This window comes from Vanacampus margaritifer, chromosome 8 (assembly GCF_051991255.1).
Source record: "Vanacampus margaritifer isolate UIUO_Vmar chromosome 8, RoL_Vmar_1.0, whole genome shotgun sequence".
Lineage (NCBI taxonomy): Eukaryota > Metazoa > Chordata > Actinopteri > Syngnathiformes > Syngnathidae > Vanacampus > Vanacampus margaritifer.
The window spans coordinates 17,852,802-17,875,382 of NC_135439.1; the positions used below are offsets into that span (position 1 = coordinate 17,852,802).

The 22,581-nt window shown below is 38.2% G+C and overlaps 1 protein-coding gene across 1 annotated transcript; it reads right to left on the bottom strand.

Moving 5' to 3' along the window:
• Nucleotides 1–138: 138 nt before the first annotated feature.
• Nucleotides 139–13,715, bottom strand: lrrn1 (leucine rich repeat neuronal 1). Its single transcript, XM_077574507.1, has 2 exons — nucleotides 13,292–13,715; nucleotides 139–3,165 (listed from the first exon to the last, which is right to left on the bottom strand). The coding sequence occupies exon 2, from the start codon at nucleotides 3,017–3,019 to the stop codon at nucleotides 866–868; it is 2,154 nt and encodes a 717-aa protein (XP_077430633.1). The 5' UTR covers nucleotides 3,020–3,165; nucleotides 13,292–13,715; the 3' UTR covers nucleotides 139–865.
• Between the last annotated feature and the right edge of the window lie 8,866 nt (nucleotides 13,716–22,581).

Here is a 22,581-nt window from a genome sequence, read left to right on the forward strand (position 1 = left end):
AGACCCGGCGGGAACCCTGTGTGTGTGTGTGTAGCCATCCTGAGAATACAATGCACATACACTATAACCGCTCCATCCCTATAACAGACAGTGTGGTGTTTGTAGAATAAAATAATGTTGAAATCAGGGTTTGAAAAATAAGATTAAAGAAAATTTTATTTCATGTGTTCTTCAATAAACATGTGTGTAAACAATGATAAGCAAGTGATTGTAGACATATTCTAGCAAGATAAAAAGTAGTCAAGAAATGTAGAAAGCCTTACATCAATTTAGCTAGTTTCAAACATTCATGTTTCTATTGCTGGTTTACGGTAGTTGCTCCGCAAACAAAGTGTAAATCAAACGTGATTATCAATGTACAAAAAGTAAACAAAATCGTTGATACAACATTACATAGAAATAGCTAACATTATCCAATAGACAGTATATAAAGTCTTTACATACTTTGTCAGCTTATATTTGAGTTCATAGATATATTTCAGTGCACAACAGTCAATAGTGAAGCAGATTTACATGAGAATGATTACATCTTTAAACTCCTGCTAGAGAAACAAGTTTTAAAAAAAATAGTGTGGCATCTACTGAATCTGTGACAATACTCATGCTGTGTTCTCAAAACATAAATAAACATAATAAAACAAAGTGTCTACTTCATTAAGTAGGACAACGAAAGCTGCCAATGTCTGTCAAAATAGACAGGAATTCAAAAGACAATATGTGAAACTAAGGAGCTGAAATGTTGAGTCTGAGAGATCCAAAGAGCAAAATAAAGAATAAAAAATACAAGGTAGTTCACTTCTACATGCACTTATGTGCTTCGGACATGTCTCTAAAAAAAAAAAAAAAAAAAAAAGAGTTGTCGCTCTCACCACATGTAGTAGCTGCGTGTGGTGTCCACCTGGCTCGGTTTGCTCTCAGAGGAGCCTTCTTTCTCTTTTTCACTGTCCGCCTCCCACAGGTTGATAAGAGGGGGGTACAGCTCATTCAAGGGAATGGACGAGGTTTTCTGCATGTACTTTTTCAGGGAATGGTGATAGTTTTTCCTTTTCCAGCGCTTAGCGACGTACACACTGAGGGACGCCAAGCTGATGATTGCAAACATTGTCCCCATAACTGCCGCCAGAGCCACGTTGGTCGCTTGGTCAGACACTTCCACAGGGAAGGCGGTTTGCTTTGTCGTTACATTCACGCATGACTTCTGTGTTTGCTGCTGGATGTTGGAGACGGTGAGGCAAACCTCATACTCGGTTGCTGGTAGTAAATGAGTCAGGTTGTACTCATGAACGTCCACAGGAACCTTGGCAGTGTACGTAATATGCGGGTTGTCTATTTTCATGGTGGCAGATGACCACTTCAGGTTCGAGGTCATTACGTTAGAGTTGACCTTCCAGGAGACCAGGATTGAGTGGGAATCCGTCTGTTTGACGTAAATGTTCATGAGCTGAGTGCTGTCTAGCAGAGTGCCGTTAACTCGTATGGCTGCAACTCTTGTATCGGCTCCTTGTGAATTCTGAGCCACACAGGTGTACCTGCCAGAATCTTCAACTTGAATGTGGGAAATTCTCAATGTGCCTTCACTGTTGAGGCTGTACCTATCAGATCGGCTGTCTATCATGACCTTGGTCCCCGTTGGTGTCACCCAATAGATTTCTGGCATGGGCAGGGACATGGCTCTGCAGTCCAAGTCTATACTAGCGCCAATGTCTATGTTGAGGTGACTGAGGAAGGTGTCATGGCTAATCATCGGCAAGCATTGGTTTGCTAGGTTCTTTTGCACAACATCCTGCACGTGCATACCCCTGACCTCCGTCGGCATGGCACAAAACATGGATAAAGGTTCCATGAAACGAACGGTAGTCTTGTTAGCGCCCATCCAGTGGATAATGCAGTCACAACGAAAGGGGTTGCTGTGGATGCTGATTTCACGCAGGTTGGGAAGCGAGTCTATGGTGGTCTGGTAGAGGGCATTTAGCGCGTTGTTGTTCAGCATTAAACTCTCCAAGGCTGGGACATCACGGAAGGCGTGACTGTTGATGTAAGAGAACTTGTGATTGTTTGTTGCCTCCAGTTTCGTGAGCTCGGGAAGATTATCCAGAGCGTAGCGGTCTATAGAGACCAGGTCATCCATGTTGTTTATACCCAACTCATTTAGCCTCAACATGTTCTTGAAATCTCCCTCCTGAATCTTGTGCACTGGATTTTTGTTTAAATCCAAGAACTTGAGGTTAGGCAGTTTTTGAAAGGCTTTTTGAGGCACTCTGCCTAACTTATTATCATATAAAGAGAGACTTCCTAGCTTGTCAAGGCCCACAAATGCATTTCCAGGAATATCTGTCAAATCCATACCCGCCAAGACCAAACTTATCAGGTTGCCCAGAGGCTTGAAGTTAAAATCTGTAATTCCACCAATAGGATTTTCCCCAATCATAAGGATCTCTAAATTGGGCGTAGATTCAAACCACTGGCTGCTGATGGTCTTCAATTTATTGGAATTAAGGTGAAGCCTTAGCAAATTATGGAGTCCAGAGAAAGCGTTGGCAGAAATAGCATTGATCTGATTGTGGTTAATGTAGAGCTCCTGCAGATTGCTGAGGTCCTGTAGACAGTAATCAGGCATTTCCGTGATCTGGTTCTCTTCTAAATGAAGTGTTGTGAGCTGTGACATATTTGTGAGGCCAACATCTTGAATGTTACTGAAATTGTTCTGGGATAGATCCAGCTCTGTCAGGTTGAACAGCTGCTCCAGCTCTTCACTGGTCCTGGCAATATAGTTGCTTTGCAGCAAGAGAACCTGAGTATCGCTCGAGAGGTTGGCAGGGATGCGTGTCAGGTGCAGGTCATTGCAGTCCACAGTGGTAGCGTATCTGTATGTGGACTGTGGGGTGAACCAGGGTCGGACCTCGCACACACATAGCTGGGGACAGTCATTACTTTGGACAAGGGATATACTTGTTGATACCACAATCAGGACAGCAAACATCTGGCCTGGACCAAAGCGGCCCAATCCCCATCTAGCCATGCTGCAAGAGGGGCAGATGACTTTTGAAGAGAGTACCTAACGGTCATCAACCAGACTTGCACTGAATATGTCTTTGAGTCAAGTGAACGTGCCGGGAGGTGAAGCCAACTGATGTCTTGAATAGCAGGATTATGCAGAATAATAATCTGAAAAGAAAGAAAAATAGATATGAATTGGGGTGATTTTTTTTTTTAATCAATGAAAAATTTATTGAATAGTCAAGCATGTCACGTGTGGATATCAGGTAGCGAAAAGAACAACAACTGCTAACCCCAGTTTCCTTGTAAGGCAATAAATTATGTGCAGCATCAACAGTTTTGAGACTGCAAGTCAGCTCATTATGATGCAAGTGCAAAACACTGCTGTGAACTACTTGGAAATGGCTCAAAATCCTCGGAGAGCTTTCATCTATCCAGCGGGCCCATAAGGACTTGATCATTAACTTCTGAGCTGAACATCACCACCACACTGAACATCATTAAACACAGAAGACATTAGCGTGAAAAGATGCAAAACTAAAATTTTAATGCAACAGCCTCAGTACAGAATTTAGGGCAATATGAAAAAAAGATGTGTTGGATTATTTCATGCATAAGTATTAACTTCCATTGTAACTTTTTGTGATTTTCAATTTGAAGAGTTCAAAATAAGCGGCATTGCCATTGGCGCTTAAGGTTCAGAGGATGGGCTTTCAAAGGCGGAACACTAGAGAAGGAATATCATACGTCATTTAGACAGATGACATGTTTTTATACAATATGTGTTAAAAATATATAACTGAAAGTAATTCCATTGAATTACCATCTGGATAAACATTAGGACTGGGTTTTTAAAAAAATGAATAACAGATATCAAATTGATTTTCTTTTTCAAGGCTGATATTGATTCATAAAACCGTGAATCAATTATTTTAATATCTCTTTTGCCATAAATTAACAAGAAAATAGAATTTTAAAGGCCAATTTTTTTTTGTATCTTACTGTTTTCTCAATATTTACTATTGACATGAATTTAAAAGTATTTTCTTACATTTATGAAAGACCTGACTTATTACACTTTAGGACCATTACGAATCTTTTAAATTTACATTTACAATTATTGAATTAGAATTATGAAAATATTTTCATCTCATCCTTACTGATGTCAATGTTTGTGTAACACATGTTGGTTTCATTAATAAACTAAATCATTTTTAACCAGTTATTGCCTTCGCAAAATTGTATTTCTAATTCAATGTTTATGTGGAGTTTTTACCATGTCCTTGATATTTAAGAAGAATTCCATAATTAATAATAATAATATACAAACCCAATTCCAAAAATGTTGGGACTTTACACTATACAAATTGTGATTAAAAACTGAATGCAATTATGTGGAAGTGCCAAATTTCAATATTTCGTTCAGAATGGAACATAGATGACAGGTCAAAAGTTTAAACTGAGAAAATGTATCATTTTAAGGGAAAAATATGTTGATTTAAAATTTCATATTGCCAACAACAGGTAGCAATAAGAAGCTGGACAAGTCAATTGCACTTGAAACCCCCCAAAAAACAGCTGGAAGACCATCTACCACTAATGAGGTCCATTGGCAACTTGATTGGACTATAAATAGAGTATCTCGGAGTGGCAGTGTCTCTCACAAGCGAAGATGGGGAGAGAATCACCAATTCCTCCAATGTTGCGCAGAAAGATAGTGGAGAAATATCAGAAAGGTGTTTACCAGCAAAAAGTTGCAAAAAGGTTGTGGAAAAAAAGTGCATAACATCATCCAAAGATTCAGAGAATCTGGAACAATCTCTGTGTGTAAGCGTCAAGGCCGATGAATCCTACTGGATGCCCGTGATCTTCGTGATCTTGCACTGCACCGCAAACAGGAATGCTTACTGTAAGGGAAATCGCAGAAAGGGCTCAGCAATACTTCCAGAAAACATTGTGGGTGAACACAATCCACCGTGCCAGATGAAACTCGACTCAAAGAAGAAGCCATTTCTAAAGCAGACCAAGAAACCTGTTTTGTGGTCAGACCAATCACGATTCCAAGTTCTTTGTGGAAAACGGGGGCGCTATATTATACTGACTAAAGAGGACAAGGACAACCCGAGTTGTTATCAGCACTCAGTTTATAAGCCTGCATCTATGATCGTATAGGGTTGCACATGAGTCCACATCTGGAAAGGCATCGTCAACACAGAAAGGTATAGTCAGATTCGAGAACAACATATGCTCCAATCCCATAGAGCACATTTGGCGCATCATAAAGGGGAAGGTGCAACAAAGAAAGGCCAAGACAGATGAACAGTTAGAGAGACGCGTGTTGAACAAGAATGGGACAGCATTCCTATTTCTAAACTTGAGAAACGTGTCTCCTCGATCCCCAGACATTTGCAGACTGTTGTAAAAAGAAAAGGGGATGCCTCACAGTGGTGAAAATGGCCTTCTTCCAACTTTTTGGAGATTTGTTGACACCATGGAACTTAAAATCAACATAGTTTTCCCTTAAAATTATACATTTTCTCAGTTTAAACTTTTGACCTGTTATCTATGTTCTATTCTGAACAAAATATTAAAAATTCGCACTTCTACATAATTGCATTCAGTTTTTATTCACAATTTGAACAATGTCCCAACTTTTTTGCAATTGGGTTTGTAAAATATATAATTATTAATAATAATTAATCAATATCTGATTGTATTGATGTGAATCGAATCTGGAAAAAATCAAAACAAACTGATACCCAGCCCTAATAAGCATAGTGGCCATTACACCTACAAAAGTGCAGCTATCATTTTATAATGTTCTGGAAAGCCTTCCTAAGGCATTTGGGAATGTAACTCAACTTGTCAACGTGTTTGTGAATTTGGTAAACGCATCTGGCAATTTGGTGACAAAAAGGACCCTAGACCCGCAAAAAAATGTGTCTAAGTGGTGTAACTGCATAAAGCGCCCTATTCTATTTAAACTAGTAAAGCAAAATACCAAAAGCAAGAAAATTCCACCCAAGTCCACAGTTAGAAAATAAACTCCACTGTATCTTTGCAGCAATGTCATCCTTCCCAATTTCTTCCAAACAGGATTAGGTTACCAGCACATCTTTAACAAACTCACTGTGCTTGCATTAACAGCAGCAACACTTGAGAGATCTCATTACTCAGTGAGGTGAATTTACTAAAGAAGCAAACCTTCCCAGTGCAGTGTAGATATGCAGCAACACAGTCCCATGGTTAACGTAATCTTAAGAAGATAGTCCTTAAGAGGCTTTCCAGCAAGAGAGCTGACTAATTCTCCTGAATGGAACCTGCCTGGCAACAGCGGCAGGAAGGCCGGAGCAGTCACCTCACACGCTCGGAAGTCCCTATGGGAGCATGAGCAGCATTGGTGACGTGCTTAGTCTTCAAGCTAAAGGGCTGTACAGTATGTTGTGAGGCCACTGCGACTTCGCATTAGGCAAGTGTAAAAGGTGCAAACTCAGAGGATGGAAACCGGACACACTTTACTGTAATTGTTTGTTGTCTATTTATTTCCTTTCTTTTTTTGTGTGTGGCATGATGAAATTAAAATCAGAGCTATTAGCTATTTTGGGATTGTTTTTGACATGTGATGTAATATTTCAAGTAAGTACATGGCCAACATTAATATGTTACAATTTATTAGTCAAAGATGATACGGGTATATAGCAGTGGCATGCATATGCCAACATAAAAGAGGCTTATTTTTTGTTTGATTCATAAAAATCAGGATAGGAAGTGTGCATACACAATGCATTTAAGAAAAGCGGGAACAAAGTGTGTCAAGTGCAGCTTAGTCACGTTTCATGTGGATTTATAGTAACTTTTTATGTGTTAAAATATAAACCAATTGTCCAGAAAGGTTGCCAATTTACACATTGAAATCTACTCACATATTAAAATGGATAATTAAATCCAAAACATACATTGTGGTCATCCATAGCAATGTGCTAATGGCTACAAATTGGAATGTATTGACTTTATTGCTCCTAAACTACTTTTCAGCAGATTTGTTCTCAATGCTACAGGAACAGCAATACATGTTATCAATGCAGGTGTATAAACAAGAGTTAACCTTGGCAGCGTCAGCAAGTAATCATATGCTATATTTACATAATTCAAATCATGACAGCTCCAGTTTTGGGTTAATTAGTAATATGTTACAATAATTTAATTTGGGTAAAACATAATCCACAATTTGATTATGTGAGTTACTTATAGGAGTTATTGTCTCTCAAAATCCGCCAATTCTTCCACTCTTTTTACGATCCGTATTTTTCTTCTGAGAGGATGAGTCTTCTTTTGTTTGGATGAAGATCCGACAGTCTTTTGTCCATGTGTTCTCGATAAATCCATTCTTTCTTAATTGTTGCGCCCTTCTGGCAATGTCAGCATTTTGTTTAGTGAGATTTTCATTGACGTAGACATGTTTATCTTTAAGCTTTGTTGACATTTAACATTTTCAATTTATATTTTTACTGTTTTTGAATTTACTTATAGGTATATAGATGTGATATAACTATGTGTAGTTAAATGAATAACAATGTGATAATGATTTTGTGAACTACATTTGAACTTCTTACTCCTCACCATCTCTTGAGGTAAGAATGTGTATGTTTTAAAAGTTGTCAAAGTCTCATGTCATTGGTCATTTGGTCGTAAAAACTGAAGGTCCAAGGTCAAAGCCTGTCTACATCATTTCTCCGAAGCTGGTGGGGAGCTGAGATGATCATGTCAGTATCTTGTGCGTGCTTATTTTAAACACTATCTCTTTGTCAAATGTAAGAGGCGGAGAGAACCTTTTCTACTAGTATAAAGATACTGAGTGTTTCCATATTCTACACACTGGGGGCTTATCGTGACTTTTCGAATGTAAGCTTTTTTCCTGTGTCTTAAGAGCTCTTAATAAATCCCTTGCAAGGAAAACTTCTTCATGAGATCTCAATTCTGATTTATTTGAACACGCAAAAGATTACACTTAATAAAGTAATCAAATAAAGCCTCCAGCTTGTAGCTATCTCTCAAAAGAGCTATTTTCAGAACTGCTCAGATCAGAACTGCTGTTGGCCGTGTCCCCCCCAGTTGGAAGCAAAAAGCACATCTGGATGCGCGCTGGATCCACAATTAATCCCAAATCTCCGAGTTGAGTTGTCACTTGATGTTCCACAGTCTCGTTCGCCGAAGCTTGGTCAGAATCAACTGCACTTGCGCTGGCCGCAGTTCTCGGCCGAGGGCCAGGCATATTGCAACAATGTAGTTAAAAATCCCAATGTCAACAAAATCAGGGATGTGATTTGACCAAAGTGAAAATATCTGAAAATTTAGCTGGGGGTCTGGGGGCCGCTGGCACCCAGCTAGGTCCAGGGCAGTGCCCTGGTGGGGGGACAAGGGGGCCTCCCGGAGCTCATGGGTTTTCCGTGTTTTTAAGTACTTTCAATGCACTCACATGACAAAGAAATAGACAAAACAACAGCATAAATTTTCAATGTATATTGAACTATCCCATATAAAATGGCAGTTTTAGTCAACTCAAAATCAGTCACATTCAAAAACATTGGACTGCCTTTGCTTTTAAAAACTATCACTGAGAATATCATCATATCTAACTAATGTGATTACTAAGTTAACACATAAATAATGTTGAAGAGTTCAAATTTCATGAACAAATAATTGTATCATGACCAAATGAAAAGTAACTCATATTAGAGCATACCACAAATGTCTTTGTTATAGCAGAAGATGTTATCTGTCGGAGTCATGTGCATACACAATGAACTACTTAAAAAAATAAATAAATAAATAAATCGATTTTTTTTGGGGGGGGGGGGGAGATAAAAAAAAAAGCGGAATTCCGCGAATTAGCGGAAAAATCACATCCCTGCAAAATAGTTAGAAGTCACGAGCGCTTCCAGCAGCAAGTACAGATGCGTCCTCCCTCGACAAATGCGTCCTTGAACCTTGAACAGGTTAATCATATATTCTCCATATTTGGTAAACGATTGCAGCATATTTTGTCATTTGTCTCCCCTTTATACAGCAAAACATTCAAAAGTTTCTCAAACCCACTCAGTAGCATAATAGACAAACAAAAAACATGTTTCAGATAGAACTATAGTTTAACAACAACAACAACAAAAGCTCAATTGCAAGTACTTGTAATATCCAATTAGGTCATTTTGCAACAACAAATCATAACGAGTCTATTGTGATCTAACTTCCAAAACCACAGGAAACATTTAAACAGAGAGCAGGTGACAGAATACTCAAAAGTAAACAACATCACACAAAGACACAAAGGCAGGAAACTGAAAACACAAAGGTTTAAATTAAACAATAGATGCTTTTAACCTAACTCGGGTGATGCATTGACACTTTAGACACAATGTCAACTGCAGTATACAATTCGTACTGAAGAATAAATAGAAGGCGTGTTCAACCTTAAGGTGGTTCACTGTATATCTGTACAAAATAATTTTTATATAAGAGAACCTTTTGGCTAAGCCTACCTTCATTACCTAGAACAAGGTTTCCCAGCTTTCACATGACTGCAATTAAATCCAGCTGCTTGAAGACAACAAGGCCACTAACCATCAACAACACTCATGCTATTGATTATATGCTGCTTAATTGCCTTGCTCACCATAAAGCGTACAGTCTCAGTAGACTAATGTGGGGAAGTACAGCATGTGTGATGTTTTTGAGTTAAATACTGTACTTACGCATGTATGTGTGCTAGTTATTTAAAAAAAAAATCTCAGAAAAATAGTACTCGTGCACTCAAAAAGTCTGTCTTATTTTACGTTTCTTACAGATCGTGTTATGTAACTAGTCAAGGTTTGTAATTATAAATTTAAACAATAATAATAAAAAATATACAGATGATGATTATTATTATTATTATTATTTTAATTCCAAAAGAGGAACTCATATAATGTACATTATATCAGTTTACTACACACAGAGTAAATTATTGATTTTTAAAATTTTGTATTTTGATGATTATAGTTTATATTTATTGAGAAGCCACAATGTATCATTTTAAGATATTACATTCAAAACAATCAAAATGGTTTTGAATATCGAAATTAGGTATGAATGGCTGCACTGAAGTTTCCTTGTGTTCAATAAATTGATATTGTATATGAGTTTCACTTTTTAAATTTACATCCATTTATTTTCTGATTATGTTCAACTGATTATGTACAATAGAGTCACAAGTGTTCTGGAGATATCCCAGCTGACTAAAACAATTCATTTATTCATCTCTGTTCATGTTACTTAGTCTGAGTGTTCCTTTAAATCTTTTTATTTTTATTTTTTACATTGGTTAATTTGGATTATTAGTGTTTCCAAAACTCCTTGTTTTCCTTTTACATTTTTGTTAATATATTTTTTTTTTTTGTGAGTGCACCTGCCTTGCTTAACTGCGTCCCTGCATTTGGGTCCTCAACCTCACGCACACCTCTGGCAATTTGTAAAAATAATTTGTAAATAAATGTAGAAAAGATCAGATACTGTATACAGTATTTGACATTAACTCATTCATTCCAAGCCATTTTCACTGAAGCAACCCCCTTCGCTCCCGGCTGTTTTACTGGATTTTGACTGATTTTGCAAGGCCCACAGAATATTGTGTTCCATTGCTATGAAAAATGGAACCTACCAAAAGAAAGGTTAGTGTCTCTCCTTTCATCAGGAAAAAAAGTATATTTGTATATGTTTCCGTTTTGCAGCAATTCGTACTACAGTAAAATATAGCTATGTTTCATCATTATTCACAAACCAGTCGAAAACACTGGGAAAAGAGCTTGTTGAAACATGGCCCTGGTTGATTTCTTATACTCTTCTGCCACCTGCTGGCCGTTATTTGTAATAACTACCATTGCTTTAAGCGACCTCTTCATGTCAGAAGCTGCATCAAGGTCTTCTGTATGCTCTAGCATAAAAAAAACGTGTAAATGCGTTTTTGGGAGTGCAGGACAATGTATTAAAAACGTATTTATACGTTTTTGGGTTTGAATGAGTTAATATGCAATTTTTAAGGAAAATATTGGTTAGGGTTGTAAAGATATCTGTAGTAGCGACAGCGGCCAAAACCACTATTAGCAGCTCTCTTATGGCCATTTTACAGTTAGGAACTATATTTGAAATTAGAAAAATATTTGAAATTAGAAGAATAGAAAATTGCCATTGATTTCTTGCAATTTTAGGGTAAAATGCTATAGTGAGATTTATAGGTCTTTCTTTAAAATGATCTGTCTTTTTTGGGGGGGGTTGAGGGTTGTTATATATATATATTTATATATATATATATATATATTTCACTATTGCATTATAAAACACAACACATTACAATGAATGAAGATAAAAATACAAAATTGAGGTGGTGTGGCTCAGTGGTAGGGTGCTTGTCTCCCAATCCAGAAGTTGTGGGTTCAGTCCCATGCCATCATGACCACGTCAAAGTATCCTTGAGCAAGTTACTGAACCCCCAGTTGTTCCTGATGTTGCATTATGAGTAGTTGAATGTAAAGCACTATATAAATAAAGTACCATTTACTTTGACTCACACCACACAGACACTTGTTAACCGATAACCAAACATCAGCACAGGTGACACCTTTTGAGCCAGATGGGACTGACACACACGTGCACACACACGTGTAGTGCGGATAGAAACCATTCAAATGACTGCATTAATGCCAAAAGAGATGATCTGAACTGGACTTTAACTACATCTGTTGTTTCTGAGACCTCAAGCACACCGAGGACAAAGAGGCTAATACCTTAACCCTTCTTATATGAATAATGGTTCGAGGCTTTAGCTCAATAACCCAGCTTCCCCCACCATACTGTTATCTCTCTCTGCCAAACACCCTTGAGACCTAAATGCTGCTTGGGACAGTATAGGGAGAGTTGGGAGTTGGAGCCCCCATGAGCCCTGCTGCCTCCTAACATCCTGTAGATGCAGACACCTGCATGCAAAGCACACATGATTAACTCATTCACTGCCATTGACGGTTATAGATGTCAAATATTCATTTTAACTATTTCTATTAGTTTAACTTTTTTCCCCCACTTTTGTTAACAAAAGTATGAAAACCTATATTTTTTTTATTGTACATTTAGAACAGATATAAAATTTGAGATTAATCGTGAGTTAACTCGTGAAGTCATGCAATTAATTACGATTAAAAAATGTAATCGCCTGATGCTCCTAATTTTTTAATAATCTTTTCTTTTTTTAAATTGCGTCAAGGGATTAAATTTTTTTATTGTAATAAATTGCATGACTTCAATATTTAATTAAAGATTAATCATACATTTTATATCTGTTCTAAATGTATAATAAAAAACATTTAATAGAAATAGTTCAAAGGAATTTTTGACGTCAATAGCCATCAATGGCAGTGAATGAGTTAATGAGTGCATGTTAAAGGAAATAAATTGCACGATTAAACAATTGGACTTGATTTCAAATTATATTTTCAATGAAAAAAAAGTGAGGCCAGGTCAACTGTTTGCATGATAATAAAGTGGAAATTATTATGGGATAACTCGCAACATGCTTGTTCAAGAGTCAAAAATGAAGCCATCCTCACTGTCTCCTCACATGTCCCGTTGAAAATAACCATCCCTCTAAGCAAATGGCAGTGAAGCCATCAGCATCACTCCATCACAATAGTGCAACAGCTGCAGCAAGAAGCACCACAATCCTCAATGGACCCCCTACCAACACAACCCCCATTACCCAAAGCAACATCTAGAAAGGCGAGACAGACCAACTTCTTGAGCTTAGAATGCAGCAGACATCTGCCCATATGCACTTTTGTCATTAATATGCAAATCACATTTGGAGAATGTTGCGCACGCGTGCGGTTCCTGCGGGCACAGCAAGTGCCGCAAAGACATCAAAGTTTGTTTTTGACGCATTGCCGAGTTGACATATTTGGTTAAATCCACCAAAACGGCTAACTGTACACTTGCCACTTTTAAAAATAGTCTGACTTTGCAATTAAGTGATAGGCTCACTGGTAGATGATGTGACTGGTAAATTGGTGGCCATGCCCTTGAGTGCGTCTGTATCCAAAATAAAAGCTCAGCTCATCGTCGCTGCAGGACGAAAAGCAATTTACGGCTCATTTTGCAATTAATAACTCAGCACCACGACAACAAATGCATTTTCACTTGACAGCGAAATATATATTTTTGCCCCCCAAAAAATAAACAATTACGGCAAATCGTGTTTTCCTATTGGGCTCACCTTGTTGTCATTCCAATTCAATGACATTTAACGCACCAGTCCTTTCTCCAAAAAGGGCAACGCGTCGCCACGGAAAAACCAAAAATAACGTCTGTGACTGCCTCGTTAAAGCAAAAGCATAATAAAAACGTTTATGCCGTTATCTCGCTGCTCCTCTGTTGTGCTCACAGCATGGACGTCTTTGCGTGCGTGTGTCCCACCCGATCAGTCCCAGGGCTGCATGGCGGTCTGCGGAGAGATGGCCAAGCTGCTGCTAGCCTCCACAGAAGAATTGTCGACCCTCGAGTACTCCTCTCCGCCAACAGATGGAGGGGGGAGAAAAACAAATGATCAAAACACCTGGCGCTGGCCACACCAGTCAGCTGATTCCCCGGCAGCCGATTGGCGGAGCGCGTGTGTCTGTCAAGCGCGGCCAAGCCAAGCAGCGCGCCATCTGCTCAAGCTTGCAGGGAGGAGAACAAAGGCGGCAGAGGGCGGCTGGGCCAGGGCGGGGTTGGCTGCATGGGTGGGGGTTGGACAGACAGGCGGCCACTGCTCCTATTGTGGTATTACTCTGGCAAACATATCGGTGGGGGTCAAAGCTCAAAACCTACGATCTAAAAATGTTTTGTTTTTGTTTTTTTAAGAATAAAAGACTACTATATACCAGGGGTGTCAGGCGATTAATTTTTACAATCATAATTAATCACATGACTTCAATAGTTAACTCACAATTAATTGCAAATGTTATATCTGTTCTAAAAGTACCATAGAATGTATACAATAAAATATTTTTTCAAAGTTTTCCTTTACTCTTGTTAACATAAAAGTGGAAAAAAAGATAAATTAATAGAAATATGGCTGCATATTTTAATCATTGATACAGTAATTTCATAACAGTTCATAAAATTGAGTTAAAATGAAAAAGAATTACTGTACTGCACTGTAAAAAAAAAAAAAAAAAAAACGAGTGTGATATTGATTTGTGTGGAGGTCATTTTTCTGCCACTAGATGGCATAATTGCATTTGTAAGACGAAAGACTTATGAAACTGCACATTTTTAAAATTGTGAAATGTAACTTGACCCCAGTCTCCACAAATATATGCATTATTATTAAATAATAAATAAATAAATATAAATATTTAATACACCATTTATGGACTGTCTACACTGTGAGACTATACTGTGTAGTATGTAACAACAATACTGAAAATGGACCTACCCTCTTTCCTCACCATCCATCCATGCATTTTCTATAACATTTTTCCTTATTAGTGTCACAGGTGAGCGCATTTTTTGGAACAAATGTGGTGCAATTTACTATCATTTTCCACAATTTTACCCCAAAAGACCAGCCCACAAATTAGAAGTAGCAGCCCATTAACCCATTTACAACAGTGGTGCCCAATTTAAATACACTATTGATGGCGGATATGTCTAATCGGCGGTGACTGAACACGTCGCAACCACTTCTCCGGTTTGGGAGTGCAGAGCACTTCCAGAGAGCTAAAATCCCGGTTGCCAATGATGTTCAGCGCTACATTATAAGCAAGGTTGGGAGGGTTACTTTTAAAATGTGTTCTAATACCGTTACTAGTTACCTGTTAAAAAAAAATGCAATTAGTAACGGAATCCAAATACCAGAACATTAAAAGAAATGTAAGGTCACTTTTACTGTAAGATCACTCCAATTCCAAATATAATGAAACAATTCAAACAAACGAAAAAATCTATATAACGTATGTTTTTAATTTTATATATTTGTCTGGTCTTTTTTTGTCTTATGGCTGTTTACATCTGCATGGTTTTGGAATTCTGGAGGGAGCCTGAGCACCTGCAATTCAAATCCAAAGCACACGAACTGTGAGGGAGACACGTTAATCACTTATGCATTCTGCTGCATCGCTAGATAGATGGCTGGATAGATAAATTTAAGTTCATTTGAGTTGCATAAGGAAAGCTGTTTTCAGACTGTTCCTGAAGGCAACACTTTATGGAGAATACGATAGATAGATAGATAGATAGATAGATAGATAGATAGATAGATAGATAGATAGATAGATAGATAGATAGATAGATAGATAGATAGATAGATAGATAGATAGATAACTTCGATTATAGCTTCAGAAATTTTTCATTCCTTTCCACATGACTTGAATGGAATCATAAAGAATGAAGACATGTTTGTGTTATTCTTTTTTTTATACTTTTTAGATATCCATGTGCGTGGGCGAGTCTAGGTCAAAATGCCAGGGCTGAATTTTTTATTCATTTTTTTAACTAAAAAAAAACATTGTGCCAGTCCAGCTCTGTCTAGCAAACTGGACACTCAATTAAAAAGAAAAGAAAAGCACAATGCATTAAAAATTAATACCTCTTTATTAGGCCACAGCAACAATATTGTCTTTGTAAATAAAATTTAATTTATACAACTCTTGTATTGAGTATCACATGATTATGTAAGTCTACTGAAGTATCCAGTAAAGTTACTGCAGTTTGACTGAGCAACTTCTTCACACAATTTGCTTTTGGGCTTTACACTTTGCATAATCTTTTAATAGCTAACATTTCCACAGGATGCAACTAATGCTGAAACATTTTGTGGATATGAAGACCCGGAGCATACCCACAGGCTTTCTTGGGGAACAATGGTGCACTGCAGCACATACTACTTGCGTCAATTATAGTGCTTACTGTATATCCAGCTACAATTAAAATGTAGTCTTCCTAAAAGCAGTTATGCTTTTAGAGTGCTTGTGCAGTTGGTTCTTCTCAGTTATCCAAACAGACAAGCCAATTAGCATTTTTTGCTGCACTTGTGAACATTCCAAACCAACTCTCTCTTCAGACTATTCCAAATTTTATGGACTGATTTCAAGTAAAAATGTCTTGTGTAAATTAAAAAAAGTTTTGGGTCATTCTTTGACAAGTACAAAAAGCATACACATTGATGCATGTCATTACGAGGAAATGATCTTTGCATTAAAACACACAACATCGATGTGCCCCCCTGACACAAGTGTCACAAAGCCCAGTATCAATATTATCACAGTACTCAGTCACTTATTGGTTTTCTTCTATTATTCCCAACATATTTTGGGATTGTTCTCTTACCAAAAGTCATAGTAAAGATAGTAAAGTTATGCTTCAGAATTCCGCCATTGGTAATTTATGGTGTTTCCAATAAATTTCCTATCCAATTCCTCAGTTTGCAATGTTTATACTGACAGGGTTGGGAGGGTTACTTTTAAAATGCATTCCGTTACAGTTACAAGTTATCTGCTTAGAAGGTAGTCAGTAATGTAATCCAAGTACCATAATATTAAAGTAATGTAACTTGATTACTTTGGATTAAGTTTGGATTACTCCAATAACAAGTATGTTCTTGAAGACAAAATACTCGTAAAAATAAATATCACCACACTAAATAATTCTATCTAGTGCGCCCCTGCTATTTGCGGGTCATAGGGACCTGGGCAGCCTACAAATAGCAAAAATCCTTGTATAACTGACAACCATTAACTCATTGACTCCCAGCCATTTTTACTGAAGGAATCCCCTTCGCTCCCGGCTGTTTTACTGGATTTTGTCTGATTTTGCAAGGCCCACAGAATATTGTGTTCTATTGCTATAAAAACATGGAACCTACCAAAAGAAAGGTTTGAGTCTCTTCTTAGGAAAAAAAAGTATATTTCTATCTGTTTCCATTTTGCAACAATCAGCATTAGAATATAGCTAAGTTTCATCATTATTCACAAATCTGCTTTAAATTGTGGGGAAATCAGCTTGTTTTCAACATGGCCCTGGTTCATCTCTTCTACTCTGCTGGCACCTGCTGGGCCTTTTTGTAATAACTACCACTCCTTCAACCATTTTGTGCAGTTGAGATTCTGCATCAAAGCCTTTAGTATGGTCTAGCATAAAAACAAAACAAAAAAAAAACAACAACAACGTATAAATACGTCTTTGGGACACTTAAAACATTTACAATATAACGTACTGTATTTATACGTTTTTGGGAGCAAATGAGTTAAACTGCATGTATAGATAGGTTGATTGATTGAAGGCTATAATTGCTGTTTTTGACACTGAAAGCAACCACAGCTTACAGATAGATAGATATCAGAGTAAATTGTGTATGGTGTTTAAATAATGAATTGGTGGGAGAGAGATTTTTTCAAAAGGTGTAACACATTATTACGGTGTAGCGGCGGCTAGCAAGAAGCTCAGCATTGCATGCCAAAGGACTGTCTCAGCTCAAACTTTTTCTTTAAAGATAAATCGGTCCTTCAGCAAGCCAAGTATGTTCCAAACAGTTAATACAGGTCGCCATTTCCTTCTTTTGTCCGTGAAGCATTTTAAACTGGCCATGTGTGGAGGACACGACATCAACACGACATCAACACTACCCAACAACGGTCTCTCTCTCTCTCTCTCTCTCTCTCTCTTTATCTCTCCCATTGTACAAACTGTAATACTTTGAAATCTCAATTTTTAATAAATGTACCTGTAATCTGATTACATGTTTTTTTCCTGTACTGTAATAGAATAGTTACTTCTTTTTTTTTTTTTTTAATTCTGAATACGTAACGCCGGTACATGTACTCCGTTACTCCCCAAGCTTGTACACTTTTTTTAGTTACTTGACACAGTAAACCAAATTGTGTGTAGTTTTTTTTTTTGGTGTTTTTTTTTTTTTTACAGTGAGTCCGTTAAGTTAAATCAGTAAACTAAACGGAGTTATTTCTTCCAAAACGTCAGCTAACTTGAGTGTGTGAATCAAATCGTCCGAGGCCACAATATTTCGGGTTTGTTCGCTAATTTACTAATAAATAAGTGAACCGCAGTGTGTCCGCTAATTTGAGTGAGTGGACCAAATCATCTGAATCCACAGTTTTTCTGGTAAGTCTACTAAATTTAAATGGGTGAACCAAACGATCGGAGTCTCCCGCCTTTCTGTGAATGCACTAACTTACTTTGTGTGCTTATGTGTAGTCACCCAAAAGCCTCATAGGATAAAAAATACCTCTGACTCGTGTTTCCTTATTCAGCATGAACATTTTGATCATTAGCCTGTGGGATTCTGTAACCGACCAGTTCTACTATTCAAGCACTTTGCTGGGTAGACTTCCACTGTGAAACAGTCCCAGCAGCCTCGTAAGAGCTTAAACCGTCAGGCAGATCACACCTTAGTGGGGTGAAGAGAACAGTGTGTGGGTGCATTTATCTGCGCACCTTTTGGGCTGTCATTCATTTAAGACCACCATCATGACACCTCACCTCTACATGAACTTGTTTAACCTTTGTATTATGGTGCTGCAGTGTCCCATTTACGAGGACACATCCTTTGTTCTAGAAAATCCAAATCCAAAAGCAATATCTGAAAAAAATACAAAATGTGTTTCCGCTTCTTGAACATTGTGTGTGAATTGTTCATCTGTGTCGAGTGAACCACATCTCTGCAGCTGATACGAGGCAACAAAAATTCACTTTTGGGTGTCTTTTGATCAACTTTAAAGTCCCAAGCAACCAACAGTCTGATGTATCTAGGCCAGTGTGTAGCTCAGTCGAGAACAGAATTTTGCTAGCTCTGGTTTTATTTTTAGGGTCTTTGTAAGTTTGAACAGCTGAAGGTGCTGATAACGCCTTGCTTAAATTAACAGCCACTCTGTATTCAGGGTATCAAGTGTTGCTATTGATTGCCTCTGTTGTCTCTCTCTTTTTTTTTTTTATCGAGTAAACTGTGTGGATTGTCAGATCACACTGAGTGGGACATGGCACACTGGTAAACTAAAATAAACATGAAACAAAAACAGCCAATTAGCAGACCCCACCTCATTCTTACTGACACCTTTTCAAGGTATGGCTTCATTTCCAGGTGATATGAAGCTGAGAAGGAGAAACGTGTTCAGGGGGAGTCGTGGTGTGAAAATGATTGAGGCCCCAGGTTTCAATGGGAGCCTGATGTGACATGAGTGATTTCCTGGAGGTCAAACTGTCAGCACAATTGATAGTCAGCTGGACTCCTGCCAAGAGAGGCAACATGGGGCCAAGATACAGATGGAGCTCACCACAACTAAAAGGTATGCTGTAAATAGGGTGATTTCTACCATAGACCAGTTTTTGAGTTGTACCCAATGACTACCTTTTGAAACTACATTCCAGAGCCTTACATTAATATTTTTGCATTCATGGGGCAGTACAATGTTTGGTGGTTAGCACATCCGCCTTCAAAAAAAGAGCTAGCTTAATTGAAGAATCTACATTGTCAGTCGGAGGCAATGTTATTGTATTTATTTATTTTTTAATCTGTATGTCTGCTAGAAAACAGTCCAGGGTGTACCCAGCATCTCAGGCAAACTCAGCTGGAAAAAGCTCCAGATCACCCGTGAGTCGTGACCCATAAGAAGACATTGGCTATAGAATGAGGATGGATACACAGTGCTATATATGCATTCATGGTCCTCTTTCAGGAGAGCATGATCTATGCCTTTTAACTTGCTTCTGTCTAACTGCGTATATAGTCTCACATGCACAATGGGCCCTATTTTTGTGCCTAATACAAGTCTAGAGCAAAACTGTGTCTAACTGTACGCAAGGAAGCCTTTATGCACTCCAGATCCACCACAACAGCATCTACCAAAACTCAACAAGAGTTTGTTTCCTCCTCTGGTCATGGAGTTGATGGAGGTTGGTGTCTGTGGATCTCACTTTGCTTAATTTTTCCTTCCTCTGGTCCTTCCTCTGGTTTCCTGACAACTTCACAATTCTGGCAGGAATTGGATTTATAAAGGTTTCAGATGAATTAAAGCGCACAAAAGCATGCGCGCGCGCAGACACACACACACACACACACACACACACACACACAGGTTTGTTTTACTATCTTTGTGGGGCCATTGCATTGACATAATGCATTTCCTAGCCCCTTCCACTAACCCCAATCATCAAAAATTATTGTCTACCTCTATTCCTTACCCTAACCTCAACCATAACCCAATTCAAACCTTAACTCTAAAACCAAGTCTTGACACTCAAAAAGAGGTCTAAACTTGTGGGGCCCAGCAAAAAAAAGCATGGACGGGTGGGCCCCACAATTCTGTGAAATCCCAGAATGTTGGCCCCACTATGTAGAAAAACAAGACCACACACACACACACAAAGTGAACGATGATGATGACATGATGACATGTTGACCCAGGAAGGCTGTCAAATGAATAATAGTGAGTGCTCAAAGAAAAAAGTTTGTGGGGCAAATTCACAATGGTCAAACAACTGGATTAAATTCCTTTTTCTTTTTTCGTCCTATTTTTCCCCCCCTCATCCTCTCATTTCACGTAACTTCAGTCAACCATGTAACAGATTTGAAAGGTGTTCCTTAATTGATAGGCTCATTTCGCTCAGCAATTTGCTTGCAAGAAGACACAATTACTGTATGGCAAAGAACACGTGTTTTTTTTTCTCTTTCGTTTTTTAATTCACGCCTTTATATACAGGAGTCTAGGCACGTGTGACCATGCCCTCCACAGACGAGGATTACGTTTCTGTGGCTGAATGAGGACGTGGTATTTGGAATATGCATAAGAAAACTCTCAATAAGAGGCTTTCTCTGTAGTCTGTCGACTGTGTTCAGCCATAACAGAGGAGCCATCTGCCTCCAGAGATGACATCACAGGACCCCAGAGGGTGTGCAGCATTCGCACCACTCTAGAAGTGAATTTACACCAGAGCATGCACAAGAATACACTCTTTAATTATTAATAACATCTGCCTAGTAACCAAACGCATGGTCTCTATGGGACACTCCCCATCTACAGTATTAGTTGCAAAGAGAGGTCACCTGTTCACTTTAGTGACTTCAGGGAAGATATAAACAAAAGTATTTGAGTGACTTGGTGGCTGAGTGGCTATTTTTGTCAGAATTGGACACAAATAGAATTCTTTCACATAGGATGATAAACACAATTACAGGTCTGGATTAATGTACGTATAATAAAAAGGTCTGTTGAAGTTTAAATATGTATTAAAATCATATTTTACTGAAGATAATTCCTTTTTGTGGCCAAATGTCATGCTAAAATGTCCCTAATCCAAATAATCTGATCAGTCTGCTGTATATGATTACAGTAATCCACTTGTAAACAAACAACGCTCTTTTCTTGACATGCACAATATCAATAATTTTACTCACTCAAAGAAATAAGTGTTACAGCAAACCTTTGATCAACCTCTTTGTCGATGTTGACATCAAACCAAAGGGTTTTAGTACCAAAAGTTAATTCATGTGTCGATCATCTTTAAAACGAGTTACAGCGGGTTTGTTATCCCGTCAATAAGATTGCCTGCGTCGCTAGGTAGGTAACTTGCCTCGATCTCCATATAGGACTGGTGACGTGCGTCCAGCCCAGCAAAGCTTTTTGGGACAGACTTGGCAGTTCAATGGCCAGGAAGAAAAAAAAACCTGTGATTCTCGGTTTTACAATGAGTTTTGATGAGGCACAAAACGCACATGTTGACTCGCTAACTGCGATACTAAAATCCTTATTTTGAGCCTTGGTCTGTCAATAACCTGATTCCTTTGTGCATGAAAATATATTCAATGCCAGGATGCAAACCGGATTACATGCTTACAGATACACTCAAGGCCTTAACAAATATGTCAATAAGTCATACCATGAGGCTAGCCAGCACAGTCGGCCAATGCATATTAGATGTGGAGTCAAATCCGTTAGCCATTAAGCAGTAAATGCTTCACAAAAGGGGTGATTACACCTTCTGGTGCTCACTCAGAAGAGTATAATAAAGCACTTTTAAACACATTAGGGTGATGTTGGCAAAAGAGGATTGTTTATATGTTCCTCCCCCTCTATCAACTAGAAATTCAGGCAGATGGAGCTTAAAGGCAGACCTCACGGGGTGGGAGGGTCCTATAGTAGAGTCCACGTACCAAGCAGTTGCCTGGCTGACAGTATGAAATCTCCTCAGTAGCTCAGTGATAGGCTCACTTTTAATGGCCCTTTGTTACAAACTAATTTGTTGTATTTGTACATGAATGGCTATGTCTAATCAGGTTGAGTTTGGAGATTGCAATGAAATGGTTACAGAACAAGTTCTATGTTTTGCAGTGGCAAGTGTTTGTTTTTTTTGGGTGGGGGGTGTACTTTGGGTTGAGCCAAACCACTCATTCACAGAAGTAAGCCCTCCTGATTTTTAACCATTTACTGTATTCATGTGGCTTAATAGTAATGAGTCAACAATAGTGGGGTTTCTATCCAGCCATATTTATTCAAATTTTCAAGAAATGTGAAA

Bases quoted from the DNA above. Each gene is read 5' to 3' on its own strand.
- lrrn1 (XM_077574507.1), bottom strand. From the start codon at position 3,019: ATGGCTAGATGGGGATTGGGCCGCTTTGGTCCAGGCCAGATGTTTGCT.